Source organism: Elephantulus edwardii, unplaced genomic scaffold (genome assembly GCF_000299155.1).
Source record: "Elephantulus edwardii isolate Elephantulus edwardi_28Jun2011 unplaced genomic scaffold, EleEdw1.0 scaffold00171, whole genome shotgun sequence".
NCBI lineage: Eukaryota > Metazoa > Chordata > Mammalia > Macroscelidea > Macroscelididae > Elephantulus > Elephantulus edwardii.
Window position 1 is genome coordinate 1,496,300 of NW_006399921.1, and position 22,977 is coordinate 1,519,276.

General features: G+C 38.5%; 1 protein-coding gene across 1 annotated transcript in view; it reads right to left on the bottom strand.

Moving 5' to 3' along the window:
* The window catches only part of LOC102859483 (chromosome unknown open reading frame, human C11orf63), a 93,551-nt gene that overhangs the window by 6,130 nt on the left and 64,444 nt on the right, over window positions 1–22,977 (bottom strand). Inside the window, exons 4-5 of the mRNA XM_006895605.1 lie at window positions 20,696–21,360; window positions 9,982–10,306 (exon numbers count right to left, since the gene is read on the bottom strand). Coding sequence (XP_006895667.1) covers window positions 9,982–10,306; window positions 20,696–21,360 — 990 coding nt within the window. The remainder of the gene's footprint in view (window positions 1–9,981; window positions 10,307–20,695; window positions 21,361–22,977) is intronic.

Below are 22,977 nucleotides of genomic sequence, written 5' to 3' on the forward strand. Positions count from 1 at the left end.
TCAATACTATACTACCAAAGCTCCTTCATCAAGCACAAACATATATAATGTATCTAATATGCCCTTTTCTAAGATGGAATTTGGCAGAGGTACCACAGAGACTTAAAACGAACATTTATCATATTAGATCAGTTCATGCCCATAATTCCACAATCTTAAAAATGAATGTATGTATCATATATACATTGTATTAACAGTTACAAGAATAGGCTCTACTCATTTCTAACTAGTGGTCCCCAAGAGGTCCCATTTATTAGCTTCTCCATGGCCACTTCTTACTAGTGGGTTCCAAAGCCAAATCCTCTCGATGCACTGAGCCCTGGCTCAGAGGCATCAGTGGAAACTTGCAGGAAGCTTTTTTGCGGAGAAAGGTGACCCGTTCCCTCTTTCACACCTCAATGGCAATCTCACAGTTAAGAGGGGGAAATCAGGACAATCACACAAACACTCCTTTGAAGGATTGAGCTCCAGAACCACCTAATGTGGATTAAATGCAGGTAAAAAGGAACAAACCCCACATTCTTTAAATCACTAAAACTGGCACTTCTGTTTCTTGTAGTTGAAAGTAACCTTTTTTAACAGCTCAATACTTCATTTGTCTTAATTCAGAAGGGCATATAATTCATATAATTTAGGCAACACTTTTCTACATTCAAAGATTAAACATTCTGCTCATACACTTTGCCAGTCAGAATATTAAACATCTACAGTCAAAACACTGTTACTCAAAACGCAAGCAAACTCATTGCTGTTGAGATGGAGCAGACTCAGCGCTCACCCTTCAGGCAATTCAGAGACTGTGAATGGCATGGGTGGACACTGCCCATCTTTCTCCCACGGAGCAGCTGGCAGGTTTGAACCCCTAGAAAGCTGCCACCTTTGGATAAGCAATGAGACTCCGAGGTGCCCAATTCTAAAAAAGTGAGGAAATTCTTTTAAAGGAAGGCTTTGGACTAACATGGACAAAACCTTATAGCCTTAAAGTGACAGAAGAAATACTGTTCATTGAAGGGCATTTGAAAACCCTAAATCTTTTTTACTGGAACTAAAGTCACCAACCAGCAAAACCACTATTAATACCCATGTCCAGTCCTTCATATCTATTTTCTCATACTTTTATAAAATTATCTATATAAAAATTATTTACATCCATATCCAAGTCATGGAACTACACAAAACAAAAGAGAAACTTAAAAAACCCAATGAAACAAAAAAACTATTTGCATCACATAATTTCACTAAGAATTTTAACATTACCCCTTATTTCTGAATTTTTTTCAAAGTTGTGATTTTTGTGCCTAACATTCATTGCCTAGTACAGTAGAATTATTTCATTTAGCAAGCTGTGCCAGAAATAAGTGACTTTTTTTGTGGGTAACTTGATTATTTCTGAAAGAAATTAATAGAATTGTAACTACTAAGACAAAATGATGAACTTAATGTAAGACTGTTTCCCCCACCCCCCAAACTTTATTCACACAGGGCACACACATTTTAAAACCTTTGCTGGTTTTAAATACAAACAACTTGGATATCTTATTCTTTGTGATTGCAAATTTGTACTTTCTTTCACATATGCCCTCTATACCATTGTTTGCAAACTCTAAATTTCTACCAGGGAGCTTTGGTGGTTGTCCACAGGGAGCAACTGCTGACCCGAAGGCCTTCCTTCTTTAATGGTTTGAATCCACCTAAGGCTTCGAAGGAGAAAGATGAGAAGTCTCTTTCCATTCAATGTACAACCTCTGAAACTCAATGGAAGGTCAGCTTTGAGTTGGTTCCAACTTCACAGTAATGAGTTTTACTTACTTTTAATGAGAAATGACTATGATTTGCCAAAGTGAACCAATAATGAATAAGAAGGTACAAACCCTGCTCACATCCAAATCACAAATCCAATTTGTCCAGAACTGACAGGGAAGAAATGATCAGTGCCCACAAATCATATCCTTGGTGTCAAGCAGCTTAACTTCTTAACTTTTAATCATTCCACTGACTCACAAAAGACACGGTGAAGCATGAATAATTGCTCACTACCCTCCAGCCACAGTTCTTGCTGTCACTGTGAACAGACACATTGGCTATCATGGAAAAAGAGAGCCCGAGGTCTTTTTCATCCAGGTGGGAAGGGCAAGTGTGGTCAGAGGGTCTATCTCTCCGTGGCCTGACACAGTCACCGTGAGCCTTACACAGGCACCGTGGGCCTGACACAGGATGAGCTGCTTGTGTCCAAGGGTCAGTTCTCAAGTGGCAGGGAGGGCGTGCACAGGTTCCTAACAGTCTCTGTTCTGGCTGACTGGTAATGAATCATCCTGGAAAGTCTTAAATTTGGCTCAGATGACCTTGACTGGTTTGCAGTGCTGTGATTTTGTGATTTTGTTTGATCTTTTTCTCCTCATCAGAAGTGTTCTTTTTTTTTTTTTTTTTTGAGGGTGGTGGTGATGAAAGCTCTATTTTGAGATCATGCACACAGTATAAAATCCCTCACTTGAACTGTCTTTAGTATAACTAAGTTATGTTATCACCACCATAATTCAAGGTTAGAGCAGTTTTATCATGTCAAAAAGAAACCTTGTACTCATTATCAGTTCCTCCCCAAGCCATTCCATCTCAGCAAACCACAGAGTTACTTTCTCTTTTCCAAAGTCTTTTATATTAAAATAATCCCAGAATTATTTGCTTCTAATTGCCACTCCTTCCACTCCTTGGCCGTTGTTGTTTGTTGTTGTTCAGTGCCGTCGAGTCGTTGGCGACTCATAGAGACCCTATGAACGAAAGTCCTCAACACTTGTGTGACTTTCATCCTTTCTCCAGGTTCATAGGGTTTCTGGAGGCAAGCTATTACAGAAGTGGATGCCATTCCTGCTTCCAAGCTTGTTTTAATCAGGGAGCTTCACCAAATACTGTCCACCATCAGTAGCCATTAACCCACACATTTGACACACCAGTGTCACAGTGTTCAGCCTCACAGCAACCACAAGTTACCTCTGTACAGCAAGTGGAGGTGTTTCCAATTACAAAAGCAAAATATCACATATAGTGAAATGCTACTCCCAAATTAAATCAACAGCACTAGTCCTATTAAGTCCCCAAATGCAGGGGAACACATTGGAACATTAGGTGAAGCACATGCGCACTAAGTCTTTTCCAGATTTACTGCTGGCATCTGCAGTAAAGAGGTGGGATCACTTAGTGGGAAGAGAGTTGTCTGCCAACCCAAAGGCAGGCAGTTAAAATTCACCAACTGCTCCCTGGGAGAGAGATGGACAATCTTCTCTCGAGTGATTCACAGTCTCCGCAAATCCACTGAAGGGTCAGCTATGAGTCGGTTTGATTCAAAGGCAATGAATTTGAGGACCTCCCCACCCCATGAAAACACAAAAGCTGACGTCACTTCTGAGGACTGTTAATGACCAGCCCAGCCCCTCTGAACCCCAGTTCATCAGTCTGCTCACTTCAGCAGAGGATGGCGCAGCATTTACTGATGGGAAGCTTTTGCCAGTAACTAATCACAATTCTTCTCAAGTCAGAGGAGTGACTTTTAATGTCAACTGGGGACAGTGTGCCTGAATTGCAAATGACATTGGCTGTTCTGAGATGGCTTATTTCCACGCTGAAAAGTTTGTACCCTGCTGCGGGGGACACTGCAGTGCTATTCTCCAGAAAATTCCTCCGATGTGTAAAGTGTGAGAAAGTTACTAAAAAAGCAGGCTGAAAAACAAAGCCTCAAATACTGGGGAACAGCAAGTGAAGGAAATTTGCTCTGTGGTTGCTAAATTTAATCCAAATAAACCTCTTCTTAGACGCAGTCAAGCAGCAACACCCAGACTGCCTGTGACAACAAATACACGAGTTAATCACTTCAGCTCAGCACAGTCCAGCGTCAGAGAACCCTTCAGCCATTATTTTATTAAGAGTTGTGGGAGATATTTTTATACAGCCCATCATCTCCTGTGCTGGGTTCAAATTTACTCACCGACACCCGGATTTAATGGAGTGGACAAGGCCTGGGATTCCTCACAAATCAGTCATCACACAACCGCCAGGAGACGAGGAATGGTGCTTGGGTCTATTATACTGACAAATCCTCAAATTTTCAATGCGGTTCACTTTGATTCCCTTGGAAACCACAAGATTTGAGATGACTAACAAATGGGCATGACCTGGATAATGATTTGCTCTGTCTGGTGCCCCGGCTTCCTGCTGTCCTGTACAAATAGCTCCGTGCTAAATCATTTTAGCTTCTGGAATAGTTTAAAACACAAAGAGTGCTTCTGTGGGTTTGTCATACGTGGGCTGAGGGGGTTGGCAAGAGAAAATGGATATATATGGATTGAACATTCCCAAATGAAAGCAGGAAGGGAGGGATTTTCCAAGTTAGAAAGACAGTTCCAGATATGGTCACTGAAGTTCTCCTTCCTGCTCCACCTCCTCCCATGTGTTAAGATGTCTGGTGACACACAATGTCATTGGAGTGCCACCTTCTACCTATTCTCAGGAAAAACACAATTTCCAAGGGTTTTTACTAACAAGGAAGATAGGAAAAGAAACAAATATTCATTTGACATATATTCTTTGCTTCTTTTTTTAAAATCTTGTTAGGTTGGAACCAACTCATAGCTGACCCTCAAGAGGATTTGAGAGACTATAAATTGCATGGGTAGAAGTTGTCCATCTTTCTCTCTTGGAGCAGCTGGTAGATCTGAACTGCTCACCTTTGAATTGGCAGCACAATTCCCTCACCACTAGGAACAGAGATATGAGGTGGTAGTAGCTAAATCAATTGCTGTCAAATAATTTCTGATGACGAGTGACCCCAAGTGTTTCAGAGATGCTCTTACATAGAGTGGCCAATGACTGTGCCTGGGAGTAGATTGTTAGATTTCTCTTCTGAGGCACTTCTGGGTATATTTGAATATCTAACTTTTTTGGTTAGCAGTGAAACTCTCAGCCGTTTATTCTTCCTTGGGACTCCTTCTTACGTAAAAGGAAATGACCAAGACCATGACTTCCACAAAACCTTGGTGACTATGGATTTTTTTAAAAAGCTTGCCTTTTCAATGCAAGTAATTCATAGTGGGTAAGATTGCAGCCCACAAGTTTCCCTTCTTGAGGTAGTGTTTGCATTATCTTTTAGGTTCTGGAAATCTAGGCATTCTGGTATGCATGGGCCACCCACACTTTGAGACCAAACTGGTTCCAAAGTTCTGAATACATTTCCCTATAGAAATATTAACATATGTGGTGGCTGAATACAAAACCTACTATATGAACTACTTACCTTATGAAGTATTTGAAAACATACTTCGTAACATCACTACCATAAAAAGGGATCTCTGGTGGCTTAGTGGTAAGCAATAATGCTGCTAAGCCAAAGGTGTGCGGTTCAAATTCTCCAACTGCTCTGCAGGAGAAAGTTGGACCATCTTCTCTTGTGTGATATGAAAAAACACTGCCCAGCTCCAAGTCACTGATTGTGGTTTTCATGACTTGGAAAGAGATAGGGAGTAACAGTGGACTAGCTGGAGGACACAGAGGAGCAGACAGAATGAAGAGCTCCCAGAGTCCTCAGGCAGGAATTTGGAGGGGCTGGGTAAAGAATCCAGGGTGAGTGAGCTGGGTGTGCACACACAGGCATTCTATGTGAGGAGCTCTTGAGGAGAGGCCTGGGGTGTCTCATACCCCTGAACGCCTCAGGCCATATCTCTGTTCCTACCAGCGGGGCCTTTTTTTCTTTAGCATGTCCTGCTGTCTATTTCAGCCCAGCTTCCCCTTTTTCTTTTCAATATCACCTTGGCTTTCTCTCTCAGTGCTCCTCGGACACCATGTCCTCACTTCCTGGAATGCCTGGCATTCCTGAACTCTGTAGCCACAGCCCACTCTCATCGCCACTGAGTCGGAACCAACTCCTAGCAGACCCTCTAGGGGATTCCTGAAGCTGTGAGTGGCATGAAGGGAGAATGGCTACATTTCTCTTGAGCTGCCAGGGCATTTGAACTACCAGAGAGATGTCACTTTTGGATTAGCAGCAGAATCCTCAAGCAGTCTTGTGAAAATATAAACTATGCTTAAAATTCTTTGGTCCTCTTTGGCCTACAGCATTGAACTCTTCTTAGAATGAAAACAGGCCCCTAAGAGACCTGGCCCTTGCAGCTTCTGCATCTTTAGAACTCTCTGTCTCTCATTTTTCATTACAGCAACTGGCATGTGCTGTTTCCCAGCATGTACCATGCTATTTCAGGTTTCAGCCCACTTGCGATTGCTGGCCACTCTGCCTGCAATGTTCATCCCTCATGCCACTGCTAACTCTTGATTATCCTCCAAGACTCAATTCAGAATTTTCTTTACAGTTGTCATGAACATCCAGCTTTTCCTTTGTGCTTCTCTGCACTCCCCATCTCTCCCTCTCATGCATTATGTTATACTGAAACTATTTACCTCCTATATCCCTCAACTCCATTTAATTATATGCTTTTTCTGGGGAAAATTATACTTTATTCATCTTTGCACAATAGCATCCACCACAATTTTCAGTAGCAATTGAACAGATACAGATAGAATTCAACTAAGGAATTCAACAAAGGACTGAGCTTCTTCATTTCTGATAGTACTTATTTCCTGATAGCCTTATAGGGATTACCCTTCCAGACTGAGTACACTAACTTCTACTCCCAGGAGTGTTTTCTACGGGTGGCTCACAGTTGAGTCCCCCTCCCTGCCAGAATTGTCCTTTACCAAATAGTGCTGCTCTGTCCAAGACTGTATCCTCTCCACAGGGGCAACTACTATCAAATGGCCAGCAGAGCAAAATTCTGCATCGTTTGCCTTTGAAAGGCCATCCCCACTTCAGAAGCCCTGTGGGACTGGCTGAGGGTTCTGCTGTGGCTGCATCACAACTCAATGTCTTCTCAATGCTCCCTCACAGGAACTGTTCCCTAAAACATGTCTCAACCTCCTACTTGCAAGTTTGTACTACAGAATCCATTCCTGGGTAAAGAAACACAATTCATTACAAGATTCTAGACAGTCTTTCCCCAGAACGCTGTTAAATGGAATGCTGTATCTAGTTCTGGATTTACTCTTCGACTCAAGAGAGAAGACCCTTCCTGAAGGGTTTTTCAATTGCTTGTGACAGTGGAGAAACACACTACATAAAAGATTTCACCCTATGCGCCCTCCTATCTTCCCTGGAAACCTGATATTTCTGGTCACCCAGTTTTACGTATTTAACCATACAGACCCCGTAGGAAAGACGTAAGTGCACACAGGTGTTACTAATGAAGACTCCTATTGTCGATAAAGAGATCCAGAAATTAGACATCTCAGAGGCAAACTCAGCCACTGGAAATCCTGGTTATTTTAACGTAGAGCCCAATGTGAGATTATTGTTATTGGGCACTGTTGAGTTGGAATTGACTCAGTGACCCTCCAGCAAGTTCTCAGAGGCAGTAAATCACATGGGAGGCGACTGCTCATCTTTTTTCCTTGGAGCAGCTGATGGATTTGAACTGCATACCTTTGCACTGGAAGCACTATCCTTTACTACTTAGCCACCAGAGCTCTCACTCTGGGACTACAGATGTGAGGAATCCTGGTGATACAACAACAGGTAAGTACTTGGTTCCTGATGGAAAAATTGGCAGTTTAAAGCCACTCTGACTCCATGGGAGAAAGACTTGGCAAACTGGTTCCATAAAGAATACAGCTTAGAAAAAACCCTGAGTAAGTTCTACTCTGTCACTCTATTAATGGGGTTTCCTAGGAACTGAAAATCTACTTGATGACATCAAATGACAAGGGTGTGCAAACAGTTAAAGCTAAGGAGCTTAGTGTTGTAAGGTTCGAAGTTTGAGCCTACCAAGTCAACGAGGAAGAAAGGCTTGGAAAGCTAATTCTGGGGGGAAAATCAGCCATGAAAAGCCCTTTGGAGCACATTCTACTCTGACACACATACACTTTTCTGGAATCAGAATTGACTTGGGATGGATTTATGGCAACTGGGGAAAAACCCCCAGTAGTCCGGGAAGGCAGTGGTAGGTGATAGAAGAAATGCACTGGCAACAGGGGTTTTTCACTCATCAAGCTCTTCCACTCAGACATGAGAATATACCTCCAGAGACTCAGTCTAGACCAGCAGTTGAGGCAGTGGGTATAGGATACTTTTGGAGGGAGTGATAATTAAGCTGGAAGAAAGGAGGACTACTACTGTCTACCTGCAGGTGGAGGCTTTACTCCGAGATGAATAAAAAAAGAGGGGAATGAAATGGGCATCTCTGCAGGAAGAAGAGGAGGACAATTCCAAGGAAAGAAGGCACTGGAGTAAAGAAACTTCTCAAGACTTTGGGCCACCCAGCTGTGCAGCAGCCCAGAAATGAGCTTCCCTATTCCAGTGCTATCAGCAAGGGCTGTGAACATCAAGGTCTGTCCGTGTTAGCAAAACTAAAAGATTGTTTGTTAAAAGAACTTTGTCACCATAGTTAAGAAATAAAGGATGAATGAAGGAAAACTTTTGGGAACTATAATCAGATAAAGGTCTTAAAATCCAAATATATAAAGAACACATAAATTCTTGCTGGTCTAGTGGCAAGGAACTGTGCTGCAATCCTGAAGGCATGTCTTTCGAGGCCACCAGCTGCTCCATGGGAGAATGATAGATAATCTCCTCCCATGCAATTAACTCCCTCTGAACCTCTCCTCCCCCAAGGTCAGCTATGGGTTGGCTCAGACTCTATGATACACAACAACAACATATAAAATTTCAATATATAAAGAATCTCTAAAACTTAACAAGAAAATGGTAAACAACTGAACTGACAAATGGACAACTGACCTAAATAGACATTTCACCAAAGATGATATGCAAATGCCAACAAGTATATGAAAGATGATCAACTTCACTAGCCATTAGAAAAAATGCAAATCAAAATCACTTCACACTTGCTAGATAAGATTAGAAAACAGGACAAAGCATGTACTAGGGCAACGATATGGAGAGAAATCTCATCCATTGCTGGATGGAATGCAAAAATGGTAGAGCTACTCTGGAAAACAGTATAGACATTCTTAGTGAAGTGATATGCAAAGCTACCATCCAAACCCAGCAATTCCATTCATGTTTTTATGTCCCTGTTGTTTGTGCTGTTGAGTTGGAATTGACTCACTGCTGAACCTCCAGTGGGTTTTCAGAGGTTGTGAATCACATGGGAGAAGACTGCCCATCTATAACCCAAGAGACTTGATAATAGCAATACAAACACACATGCTTGAACCCCTTCGTTCATTGCAGCATTATTCACAACAGTCAAAATATGGAAATAACCTAAATACACACCCACAGATGAAAGGCTATACAAAATGTACACACAAAAGGAGTTTCTGTGGCACAATGCATTCCATGTTGGACTGACAATCTTTTGGTCAGGAGTTTGAATACACCAGCTGCTGCATGGGAGAAAGATAGACAATCTTCTCCTGAAGGATTTGAAGCCTCAGAAACCCAACGAAGAGTTCTCTATGAGTAAAAATGGGCTTGATGGAAGTATATTTCTTTGGTTGGTTTTATTTCTAAGTATATATGTAGAAGAGAATATTACTCTGTCATAAAGAGCCATGAAATTCTGATATAGGCTCTATTGATGAAACATGAACACAAGCTGATTGAAATTAGGCAATCACAGAAGACTAAAGGCATTACTTTATGAATGCAAAGTATCTAGAACAGGTGTAAGTAAAGATATTAGAGTTTAATAGTGGATAACAGGGATAAAACGGATGAGGAAAGACAGTAAAATTCTTTACAAAGCACATCATTTTTGTTTACAGGATGGAATATTTGGCATTGAACTTTGTTGATATTGTATAATATGATTCATAAAGTTGTTTTTTACTAAACTGTGTGTGGAAATGTTGAATTGTCAAATGCTATGTTTTTCACATTTTTGCAACACCAAAAAAGTGTTTTGATAAATGATGCTTATTTACCTTCAGGCCGCTTCTTTTCCTGTGTCTTTTCCCCTTTTCCAGCTGAGACAGATAGCCTTCAGAATTGCTACGACTAATTTTCACTTGGTTTCGTTCACTTCTTTCTGAACTGAGTTGGGATTCACTTTCTACCCTTGATCCTATGGGTGGAAACATGGTGTTATTATTCAACTGGGCTTGCTGGTGCTGCTTGCGTGGTGCTGCTTCACTGGGCTGCACGTCCGTCAACTGCAGTAAGGCTACATGATGCTGATCCATTAGCTGAGTGAGCTGAGTGTCTGGAGAAGCTCTGCTAGGTTGACTGTCAGAGGAAGAATGGAATTTCCTTAATGAGAAGAAAAACAAAAGGTGATTAACAAACTTGGACATACAAGATATCAAGAAGAAAAAGCCACCATGAAGCATTCATTTGATGTATCTATCACTCCTCAAGGTAAGGAGTTGCACTACCAACGCAAAGATAGGAGGTTTGAATCCACCCAGTGGTTCCTCAGGGTAATTTTTACTTTATGGGAGTCCTGGTGGCCTAGTAAGAAGCTGCACTGTAATCCCAAAGGGAGGTGGTTTGAACCCACCAGCTTCTCCTCAGGAGAAGGACAGGCAATCTCCTCCTGTGTGATTAACTGCCTCTGAAAACCTGCTGGAGGGTCAGCCATGGGCTGGCTCTCACTTGATGGTACACAACAACAATGCAACTAATGCTGTCCTGTTTAATCTTCTCATGAATGCATTCATTTATGATCTTAAAATATTCCTCTTTTTTCAAGCTTCCCTATGTATATAAAACTTTTACTTAGTGAATTTCAAATAGACGAAACATTTTGAAATGTCAGACCTTTCAACAATGATATCCTTAGAAATTTTGGACTAAGTTACCTAAAACAGTTGAATTTGTAAGATAAACACAGAGTCATCAAGGTTTAAAGATAAAAAAAGCAAAAATACTAAAGCAGAAACTACATAAGTGCAAGTGGTGACTTTCCTGGTGGACATGTTGGGGTTTTTTTCTTTCTTTTTTTTTTTTAGATGTTGGGTTTTGATAATGCAAGAGTATGAGTTTTAATATTGAACATGATATAGGTGATGTGAAACTTTGGTCCCATATGAGGCAGGGAACCAGAACTAAGGGGCATACACTTAGTAAAAAGGTAGAAAAGTTACAAAATCATTTTCCAAAGTTGGAGAACAAAAAGGGAACCAGTCTGTCATGGATTGAGCATTACAGAAAGAATAAAGTCCCAAAACAAAACCGCCCAAATACATTTCTCTGTGAATTTTGATAAGACAGTATTTGACACTCTTGTTTACTTGCTTATATAAACATGGGAATCCAACACCAAGATATTTACACAAAAATGGCTGTGGATAAGAGGTATCTTTGTGGAAGCTGGCAGAAACCAATATAAAACTTTTCTGGAGCGATATGCTCTCAATCAAACCTGCCTAGGTTTCGATAGATAATGTGACTAATATAATTTAACAATAAAAAAGGCCGGCATAGGAGGGGAAGACCCTCTATGAGATGGATCGATTCTGTGATTGGAGTGGTGGGAATGAACATGTTTGAGATGGCGAGGTTGGTACAGGACAGAACGGTGTTTAGGGCTCACTATGAGTTGCAAGCAACTCGATGGCACATAACAACAAGAAGTCAAAAAACATAGGGAAATAAATGTGAGAAACAAAGTGTAAGAATTAACAGGCATATGTCCATATACATAGAGCAGCAGCAGTAGATGTCAAAGAGGTTCAAATGAAAGAATATAAAATATTATTTATAAAATAATGGCTAAATGGCTGAGGATATAAATGAAGAAACCAAGACTCTTATATTTTCAAGGGATGTGGTTATTGATTTTATATGCTGTCAAGTTGGAACCCACTCATAGCTAACCCTCCAGCAGGTTTTCAGAGGCAATAAATCACTCAGAAGAAGACTGCCGTCTTTCTCCTGCAAAGCAGCTGGTGGATCCAAACCACCTGTCTTAGGGTTGACAGAGCAATCCTACCCTCTAGATCACAAGTTTTTGGGGAAAAATATTTTGGGAGAAGAACAAGGCAGCTTTAATTAGAACCAAATAGAACATGTAAGATGTGAAAAATAACATCATTGGAATATAATATTCAACAGCAGTATTAAAGAGTATTTCAGATGCTGCTGAGTTCTGAAATCACATCTGAGGAGATTTATTAGACATGCAAAGAAATAAAAGATTTAAAATAATGAACAGAGCTGGAGATGAGGAACTCTAATGTAAAATAATCTAAGATACTTTTAGTTCTTGAACAAGAAAACAGAAAATTTGCAAGATATATTATTCAAAGGAGAATATGTACTAATTTCTGAGGATATATTAAATTTCTCAAATTTAGGAATCCTGATGAGTCTGAGGCAGGATTAAAAATTTCATACCTAGACATAACACAACGAAACTGCAGAACACAAGCAACAAAGCCTTTGAACTCAACAAAAGAAGAAGTAATTAAAGTGACAAAACACTTTCAAAACAACACAGAAGCCAAGAGACAGAAAAATAATTGCTGAAAAAATTTGCATTTAATGGGAGAAAGGACAGCCTCTTTACAAATAGTGCTGGCAAAACTGGATGTCTACTTGCAAAAAACTGAAACAATAGCCATACCACATACTATGTACAAACACGAATTCGAAGTGCATCAAGGACCTATGTGCAAAATCTAAGACTAAACTAAAAGATCATCAAATAAAAACACTGGAGCAAAATTAGAAGCCTTAATCTATAGCATAAATATATATCAAATATATCTGAAAATGTACAATCAACAGAGAATAAACTACACTAATGAGGCCTTCTAATGGGCACAGGATATGAACAGACACTTCACCAAAGAAGACATTCAGATGGCAAGCAAACACATGAAGAAATGTTCAAAATTCCTAGCTCTAACAGAGATGCAAATCCAAACAACTATGAGATATCATCTCACCCCAGTAACAATGGCAAAATTCAACAGAGCAGCAAACAACAAATATTGGCGAGGTTGTGGAGAAACTGGAACCTTTATTCACCGTTGGTGGGAGTATAAGATGGTGCAACCATTATGGAAGGCAGTATGGCACTTTCTCAAGATGTTGGAAATAGAAATTCCATTTGAACCAGCAATTCCACTACTGGGAATATATCCTAAAGAAATCAGAACTGCCACCCAAGCAGATATATGCACACTCATGTTTATGCTGCTTTGTTCACAATATCAAAGAGATGGAAACAACCCAAGTGCCCATGAACAAACAAATGGATAGAGAAGCTATGGTACATTCACACAATGGAATATTATGCAGCAGTGAAAACCAAAGAACTCATGAAATATTATACAAAATGGGTGACTGTGGAGTACATTATGCTGAGTGAAATATTTCAGTTACAAAAAGACAAATACTGCATAAAACCACTGTTATGAAATAGGACTGATATGGGGCTTGGGGTAAAACTAAGAAAAGAGGGGATAAATAATGAACACAGCATTTAAATAGATGAGGGAAAGAACTGTCTAAAAGAAATATATGATTAGGTATTATATGCACAACAACAGTCCAGAATAAGAGTTGCATAATAAAGTGGTCCAGGGATGGGGTGGGGAACGACTGTATCACAATGAAAGAATGTTTTTACCAAAGAGAAAAGTAAACTGGGGGGAGGGGGAAAAGGGAGGAAAATGTACAACAATGAATGAATGGAAATAAAAAAAATTTTAAAAATGAGACCCTATGCATATCAAAGAGACTTCTGCAGAGTAAAAAGAAAACCTCCAGACGGGGGAAAATATTCAGCAAGAACATATCAAAAATTCATATGAAACTCAAACACTTTAACAAGAAGACAAAGAACCCAATTATAAAACTGATGTAGTGTAGTAGGAAAGCAAAGGGAATTTCTATGATGAAATGAACACTGGTCTGGAGGATATACAGTTTAGAATGGAAATGAGGCACCAGATACAGACAAGCTGAAAATTTTACCTCATCCTACTCTCTGCCGTTATACCATGTCTTTAATCTACAGAAAGAACTGGAAGACATGCATAAGTAAAATAAGGAAAACAATGAGACCTTGAAAAGAAAAATCAAACCTGAAGACAAAAATTGAAGACAAGGAATTTTCAGAACAACTGTGTTGCAGGTCTAGGAAGTAAGACAGATCTACAGAAAGAAATTCAGGTCTCTAGAATGAGTGTCTTCGAGAACTGATAGATGACTTGTGCTTGTCTGTGCAGAAACATAGTCTGAGAAATGAGGGAAGAATTAGCAATATATGCAAAGTAATTTAAGCAGAAGCAAAAAAAAAGTAGATGGGAGTTGTTTGCTTCTGGAAAAATGAAAAAGTAAGCATAATTATAGTATTCAATAATGTTAGACTGAATAATAGGTACATTTGCATAATAACAAAAATATTTAATATTGACTTAACTAAAAGTAGTAACTAAGCTATTTTTGGAGTATGGATGAAGGGAAACATATGATGGTGATGTAAGAGCCTTAAATCCTCATTGACCATAATAAAAAGTCAGTAGCAACAATAAAATTGATGAAAAAAAATAGCAGTAAGTAGATATAATTGAGACTGATGGCCATGTGCAAATGCCAAAGAAAAGTGGGCAAGAGTCTAAAGCTGTTGTTGTTGGTATTAGGTGCTGTCAAGTCAACTAAGTGTCTTAGCAATCCTATGAACAACAGAGCGGAACATGCTCCTGTCTTACTCCATCCTCAGAATCTCCAACAGGCTCCAGCCCATTGCCACAGTCACTATACCAATCTATCTCCTTCAGCTCTTTTTCTCTGACCTTCTACCTTTTTTTAGCATGATGCCTTTCCCCCAAGTCCCTCCTTACAACATGCTTAAAATATGTGACATAGTTTCACCATCCTTGTCTCTAAGGGGCATCTTGTTGCACTTCCCCTAATGCAGACTTGCTTGTTCTTTTGGCAGTTCATGGAATATTCAGAACTGTTCTATAATATCACAACTCAAAGATATCAATTCTTCTTGAATCTAAAGAGGTTTCTGTTATTCTGTATTTTCATCATTTATACCGGTACAATTTTTACTCAGAGATAAGAATTGCAGAGTGGGATAATTAGGGATAGCCAAAACACTATATTATTACAAACCTATAGGTAGTATTGAACTTTTTAATTTAGTTGCATTCATATTTTTACAAAAACAAAAGTTAATGAAAAAATATTATAAGTGAAGAGTATAAATCACAGAAATAGTAGAGGCTAAGTAATAAATATAGAGAGCTCTGGTGGCCTAGTGATAAGAAACTGCCCTGCAATCCCAAAGGCACAAGGTTCAAACCTACTATCTACTCCACAAGAGAAGGGTGGGCTATCTTCTCCTGTGTGACTAAACTGCCTCTGCAAACCCCCTGGAGGGTCTGCTATATGGTGGTTATGACTCAATGGTCCACAACAACATCAAGAAGTAATAAATATCTACGGAAAGTTTATAACATCAGTTTAAAACCTTAGTAAAAGTAAATAACTGTTTTGCCTAGAAATATATAATTTAACAAAATGACACGAGAGGAAATAGAAAGTTTGAAAGATAGAAGGTGCAGGTATAGGGCAAGGTTCTGATCTTTTCATTGGATCTCAAAGAGTTGTAGTCTCTTTGAGAGTGATGGCATCTAACAACAACAATTATCATAGTAAATGAAACAGTAATAAAAAAAATCTACCCTCAGACAACAATAAAGTAAAACAAAACACACACAGCCAAAGTTTTACCAATTCTACCAAGTGTTCAACTAACAGATAATTCTAATGCATAGGGATATGAGTTTTAGATGAAATACAAAGAGAGAATAGTCACTAGCTCATTTTATAAGACCGATACAGTCTTTGTCATACATATGGACCAGGCTAGTTGTAGATAGGGCAATTATTATAGGCCAGTCTCACTTTTTTACTTGTAAATAAAATTCTAAACAATGTATAAACAAATTACATCATGGTATGGCAATCTGGTTTAACTTTTAGAATAAACAGGGTGACTTTGGAAAGTCTGTGAATGTATTTCATCACATAACAGGACTAAAGGAGAAGATTTCTTAATTAAAGCAAAAAAAGTTCTTGATAAAATGAAATTTCCTAAAATGGTCTTTTACAAACAATCCTCTCTGCAAAAAGAAATAGGAGAAATAGATAATCTATAACCTATTAAAATGGGTGAAGGGACAGGCAAAAAAAGAAAAAGACGTAGAAGAGAACTTTCCATCTATCTCTCTATTATGAAAAACAAAATTTGATTTTGAAATGGTAACACTGTTAACAAGCAATATTAAAATTTGGAGGGAAAAGGGATAATATTGCCAGCTACTGCCTGCTATTACGGTCTCTTCTAAGGCACTTACTCGGAATCTTTGTAAATGTACTTTCCACATAACTAAATCTAGCACTTAAATATCTTCTGATCCATTAATATGTGCAAAATTCCTTCACCTTGAGAGAAAGGTCTTTGAAAGTTTCCATACTATGCTCTTTTTCATTCTTTCTTCCATAGCATTTTAGCATGACATTCAGCATATTTTAGGTATGTAACAATTTGGCTGAGTGACATCAATAAATGTCTCCTGAAGAATGGTAATTTCTTTTTCCTGATGATTATAGCAATACATCTACATTGTAGGGAAGTTGAGCAATTCAGAAAACAAAATAAAACAAAAAGAATCCCAATTACTCTTGACAGAAGTAACCACTATTGACATATTTTTGTTTCTTTTCCTTTGCGTTCATTTTATAGTAGTAGAGATGTTTCAGTGTAAGTTTGCATCCTACTATTTTATTCTTTTTCTCCCCTACTATTTTATCCTTCTAGAAATATTTCCTGATGTCATAGTTTCTATTTTTTGTTTTTGTTAGCTGTGGTCAAGCCCATTCCAATTCACAGTGACCCTATGAAACAAGAGATTTAAACCTCACAATCTCCACTGTACTCAAGTTCACTACTATAGTCATTATGCCAGTTCATCCTGATGAGATTCTTTTTTTCATTCTCTGATCCTTCACCTTACCATGGAATGCATGAACACATGCCAAAATGATGTGCAACGAAGTCTCACCATCCTTGCCTCTAAAGAGCACTCTGCTTGTTTACAAGATACTAAATATCATGGTGGATGAGAAATTGAAGAGATTTAGTGTCTCATTTACAGTAAAAAAGAACATTTTAAGATCTATCTTCAAGTGTTGTGAGTGATAGGATACCATGCGTATGCATACAAGGAAGATCTGTTAACACAACTATTATTTAAATATGTAAACCAACATCTAGAGCCAAATAGGAAGAAATTTAGCATTTAGGTTGACATGCATTCTGAAATTGATCAAACATGCAGTAAAGATATATTAACAATAATTAGTGACAGGAATGTAAAAGTAGAAATAAAGGAGGAGGAATGGTCATTGGAAAACAAGGCCTTGTTGATAGAAAAGCAGATGGAGATCAAATGATAGAATTTTGTACAATATTTACTCATTGTAAATATCTTCTTTTTGAAAAACAGCAACAAAAAATAAATACATATGCACTTCACCTGATGGCCTACATAGAAATCAGATGTGTGGAAAGAATGACTGGAAAGCATTTTAGTATCATTAGTCAAAACAAGGCCAAGTGTTGACATTGGAACAGCTCACCAATTACTCACGTATCAGTTCAAACTGAAACTGAGGAAAATGAAAACAAACAAACAAACAAACAAATACAACCTTGAGTCTATTTCAAAGGAATTAAAAAGTCATCTCAAAAACACTAAAGACCAAAAAACCCCAAATGTGTTGTGGAATGACATCAAGGATATCATCCATGAAGAAAACAAAAGTTCATTACAAAGACAGGAGGAAGAAAAGACTAATATGGATTTCAGAAGAGACTCTGAAACTTGTATTAGATTATAAAGAAGAGGGGGGAAAGAAATGGGGGAGTGAAATGCTGAAGTAAGGTGCCTGAACGGAAGATTTGAAAGGGCAACTTGAAAATACGAAGTATTATAACAATAGGTGCAAAAAGCTGGAGTTAGAAAACCAAAATGAAGAAAATGCTTGACATTTCTCAAGCTGAAAGAACTGAAAAACAAATTCAAGCCTCAAGTGTAAATACTGAAAAATGCTATCGACAAAATCTTGAATGATCCACAAAGCATTAAAGGAAGATGTAAGTAGTACACAGACTCACTGACCCAAAAATATTTTGTCAACTCTGAACTCTTTCATGAAGTAGCATAAGATCAAGAACCAAAGTTAATGAAAGCAGTTCAGGCAGAGTTGAAGGCATTGGCAAAAAATAGGCCCCAGGAATTGCTGGAATATCAATTAACATGTTTCAACAAAAAGATGCAATTGTGGACCAACTCACCAGTCAGTCCCAAAAAATTTGGGAGGCAGCGACCTGGCCAACTGAGTGAAAGAGATCCTTATTTGTTTCCATCCCTGAAAAGGTGATGCAACAGAGTGTGGAAATTATTAAACAATATCATATGCAAGTAAAACTTGCTGAAGATTATTTAAAAACAGCTGAGACACTACATTAACATGGAACTTCCAGAAATTCAAGCTGAGTTCAGAAATAGCCATAGTACAAGTGCTATCACTGATGATGTCATATGGATCTTGGCTGAAATCAGAGAATACCAGAAAGCTGTTTCCTTGTGTTTTATAGAGTATACAAAGACTGTGGGGATCACAACAAATTATGGATAATTGTAAGAAGCATGTGAATCCCATAATATTTAATTTGGTGTTGGAGAACAGTACTGAATGTCCCACGGACTATCAAAAGAACAGATATGTCTTAGAAAAAGTGCAAGCAGAGTGCTCTTTGGAGGCAAAGATGGAGAAGCTTCATCTCTCATACTTTGGACTTGCTACTTGGAGAGTCTATTCCTTGGAAAGGGACATCACACTTGGAAATGTCAGTGAAAGAAAGGATGATTACCAATGAGATGGACTGACACAGTGACTGCAACAATGGCCTCAAATGTATAAGAGATGATGAGGATGACACAGGATAGCAAAGGTTAAGATCAGTTGTTCATAGGGTAGCTATGAATCATATTCAACTCAATGGCACCTACCAACAATATACAGTACAGGAAGCAGTTGTCCAACTAGAACAAGGGAACACTGCATGGTTTAAAATCAGGAGAGATGCATGTCAGAGAAGTATCCTTTCTCCGTAGCTATTCAATCTGCATGCTAAAGTAAATCGTTCAAGAAGCTGGACTATGAGGAAGAATGCGGCATTGAGACTGGAGGGAGACTTATCAACAACCTGTGTTATGCAGATGATACAACCTTGCTTGCAAAAAGTGACAAAGCCTTGACCCACTTACTGGAAAAGATCAAAGACTGCAGCCTTCAATATAGGTTATATATCAACACTAAGAAAACAAAGTCCTCCCTACTGGGCCAATAGACAACATCACAGTAGATGTAGGAAAGATTGAAGCTGTCATTGATTTAATTTTCCTTGGATCCACAATCAATACCCATGGTAGCAGCAGTCAAGAAATCAACAGATGTGTTACGTTGAGGAAATCTGCTGTCAAAGATCTCTTTAAAGTGCTAAAGAGCACACATACCAGTTTAAAGACTGAGATGCTCTTATCCAAGCCATGGAGTTTTCAACTGGTTCCCATGCATATTAAAGTTGGATAATGAATAAAAATTACTGAATAATTGATGCCTTTGAACTGTGATGTTAGAGAAGAGTATTAAATATACTATACTTTGGACATGTGGCAAGGAGAGACAGGTCTTTAGAGAGGGGCATCATGCTGGGTAGAGTAGAGGGACAGTGCAGGAGGGGAAGACCCTCTATGAGGTGGATTGATTCAGTGAATGGGGTAATCGGGATGGGTGTGTTAGAGGCAATGAGATTGGCACAGGATAGAGCATGGTTTAGGGTTTTTGTACATAGGGTTGCTATGAGTTGCAAACGACTCAACAGCACATAACAACAACAACAACATGGACTATCAAAAGAATAAACAAATCAGTCTTGGAGAAAGTGGAAGCTGGTTGCTCCTTAGAGTTAAGGATGGTGAAACTTCACCTCACATATTTTGGGCATATTGTCAGGAGAAGTCAATTCTTGGAAAAAAATAACAAATTGGGAAAGGTAGGAGGTCAATGAAAGAGAGGAAGAATGACACAATGACTTTGAAAATGGACTCAAACATGGAGATTGTGAGGGTGGTGCAGAACAGGATGAGGTTGGTCTGTAGGTTTGCTATGAGTCAATTAACCTGATGGCACCTAACAACAACAAACTCAGTGCATCTAAATAGTTTTCTCTTGTGTTTACAGCTAATTTTCACAAACGATGCTACTGTAGAGAATACATATGTGTCTGTATTTTCTTCAGCTAGGCCATTACAATTTGTTTCTTCTAAATATTATTTGCATTTCTCAAAATAAATTGACCTGTTTTGGCTACGTCTCTCTGACCTTCTTCCTTCTTTTCCATTTCCAGTTTAACAAAAATAGAAGTTACCAGGATGAGAAAGGAAATAAATCCAAAGGGAGCAGTTTTAGATAGGACTCAGGGCAGGAAATAAGTGAATTTTTCCTCTCAACTGACCCTTACCTAAACAATCCCCTTCCCACGCTCCTTCTAATTTCTCATCTAGCAAACCTCATGTATCATCCTTTGAGAAAAAGCATTCTTACCATAACATTTCTAAGTTCCTATATTTTGTCTCTGGATAAGTCCATTTGGGTTGCTTCTTATTTTCAGCTGCTCCATTGACATTTATGTTATAAACAGGCTGAGAGCCTCCTTTATGGCTCAGGGGCACCTGTCTCTTTAAAAGTTCATTCCCATAGTTCAAGTCCTTATTGGAAAAAGCATTGGCTTGTAGCTGCTGATAAGAAAAACCTTCCTCTTCTTGGTCTCTATGTCCCCTTTCTTTCTTAACATTCATCTCTGAGTAATAGCCAAGAGTGTTTTTATAGGGTACCTTGTCAAAAGCCTGTCTCAGAGGAGCAAATTTGTTGGTGGTTACCCTGGGATTCTGGATTCTCAAAGCACGCGTGTCTTGTAAATCATTGTTAGCGGCATTCATTATCAAAATAGTTTCATTCTTTATCGAAGTGTCTAGAGGCTTATTGTGGTTTTGGTGTTGTCTGGGCACATTATCTGGGTTTCCGCGGCTGTCAATCAGCTCTTCAGTCATCAAAGTTGTGACACCATTCTGGTGTCTATGCCGTGTTCGAATCCTGTGCTTGGCTAGTCTTCTGGGAGGGGGCTGGCCATCAAGTGCTTCAGAAGATCGACGTCTGGGTACACTGCTTGATCTGGTGTTTTCATGTTGAGCCCACTGCTCCTGGTGATTCTGAAAAGATGGTTCTGGTTAATATAGAATTAGAACATTTCTAATATAGAAAATCAGACACTTTTCACAACTGATAAAATGTATGTTTCTAAAACGAGGGGTTGAAATTGCTAGGATGGGAACTAGGGAATTGAAAGCAGATAAGCGTATGCGGGACACTTTTCCAATTTTAGGGATGGAGGCGATTAGCTCCTGGCGACTTCAGAAAATGAGCCTAGATAAAGGCAGAGCTTAGAAGTGGCTTTATACTATGGATCATAAGCTGGTTTACAAACTTGTAAAGCTATGTGTTCCATTATTAGAGAGAGGCAGTTTTACCCTTAAGGGCTACATTTAAAGAAAAAAAAAAAAAGTATAAGCCTACTTAAAAAAACTCTTTTCACTAAGATGAATATTTTCTTTAAAAACAATCTCAATCACAAAGAACACCAATGATTTGCTTCTCCAATCAAGTACACATGTAGTCTGAATGCAACTCAGATTATCCGATTTTACTCCTTCAAGCCAGAAGCTAGAAATGACCTCTTCACTAGATGAAGCAAATTAGATTTTATTAGGAGGATTTTGAAAAGGGATCTGTACCGTGATAGGACATCTGTGAAAGCACAAGGGTTGTTTTGCTTCTGTGCCTTAATATAGCCTGTACTTAGTCAATCAAACATCTGGGGGAAATATTTCAATTTCAGAATGGTCTGATGCTTTTCAAAGTTGTAACAACAAAATGTACTCCCGGCATAATAGATACACGCTGTAACTATATTGTGCTATATAGCCATTTAGAAATATTTTCCAAGGAATGAAAGCAGTCATTACATTGCAAAAAAACTAGCTGAGTTAAGAAGCCTTTGTAAAGACTGATTAAATGCTTACTGAAAACAATAAGAGAACCATATGCATCAGTGTGTTATCCAACGGTAATATATTTCTCCTTTTGTGAACACATGTATTAAAAAAACACATGTATAAAAAAAACTCTGTGACATACAACTAGGCAATTTTAATTGAAAAATGTCAGTTAATTGGATTCATACAGAAAAAAAATGTTTGTAAAGAATGAGACATGTTTTTGCTAAAATTGTTTTTGTTTACCTGGAAAGTGAGCAAATTGTTGCAATGAGTTCTATTTTTAATTATTTTATTGCAATGAGTTCTATTCTTAGTGAATAGAATGAATTACAAAGATTCATTCTATCCCTGTAATAATATTAAATGGTATTTTATCTTTTACAAAATCTTGCTCTAATGGTAAGCCTGAGATTGCTAAATTTAAAGCAATTCTATTTCTTATACTATATTTTTTTTGGGGGGAATGGCTTCTAATGGGAAATGTAAGAGTATTTTTTTTCTTACAGTTTGAGCTTTCCAGGTTCTAATTAGCTCTTCTTAATTTTTTTTTTTTTTTATGCTTGGTGTTAAAAAAAAAAGAATGGAAATGTCCCCCCTCCCTTTTTTTAAAGGCTAAGACTGTATTATTTACAATAACATTGCCAGAGGAAGGTCTTCCAGAGGATATAATCCCATAAAATATTTGATGTCAACAAAAAGTAATGAGGAAATTTAATGCAAGAAATAGCAATGAGGGTTGTAGAGTGGATTATATTTGGGGCTAGGGGGTGC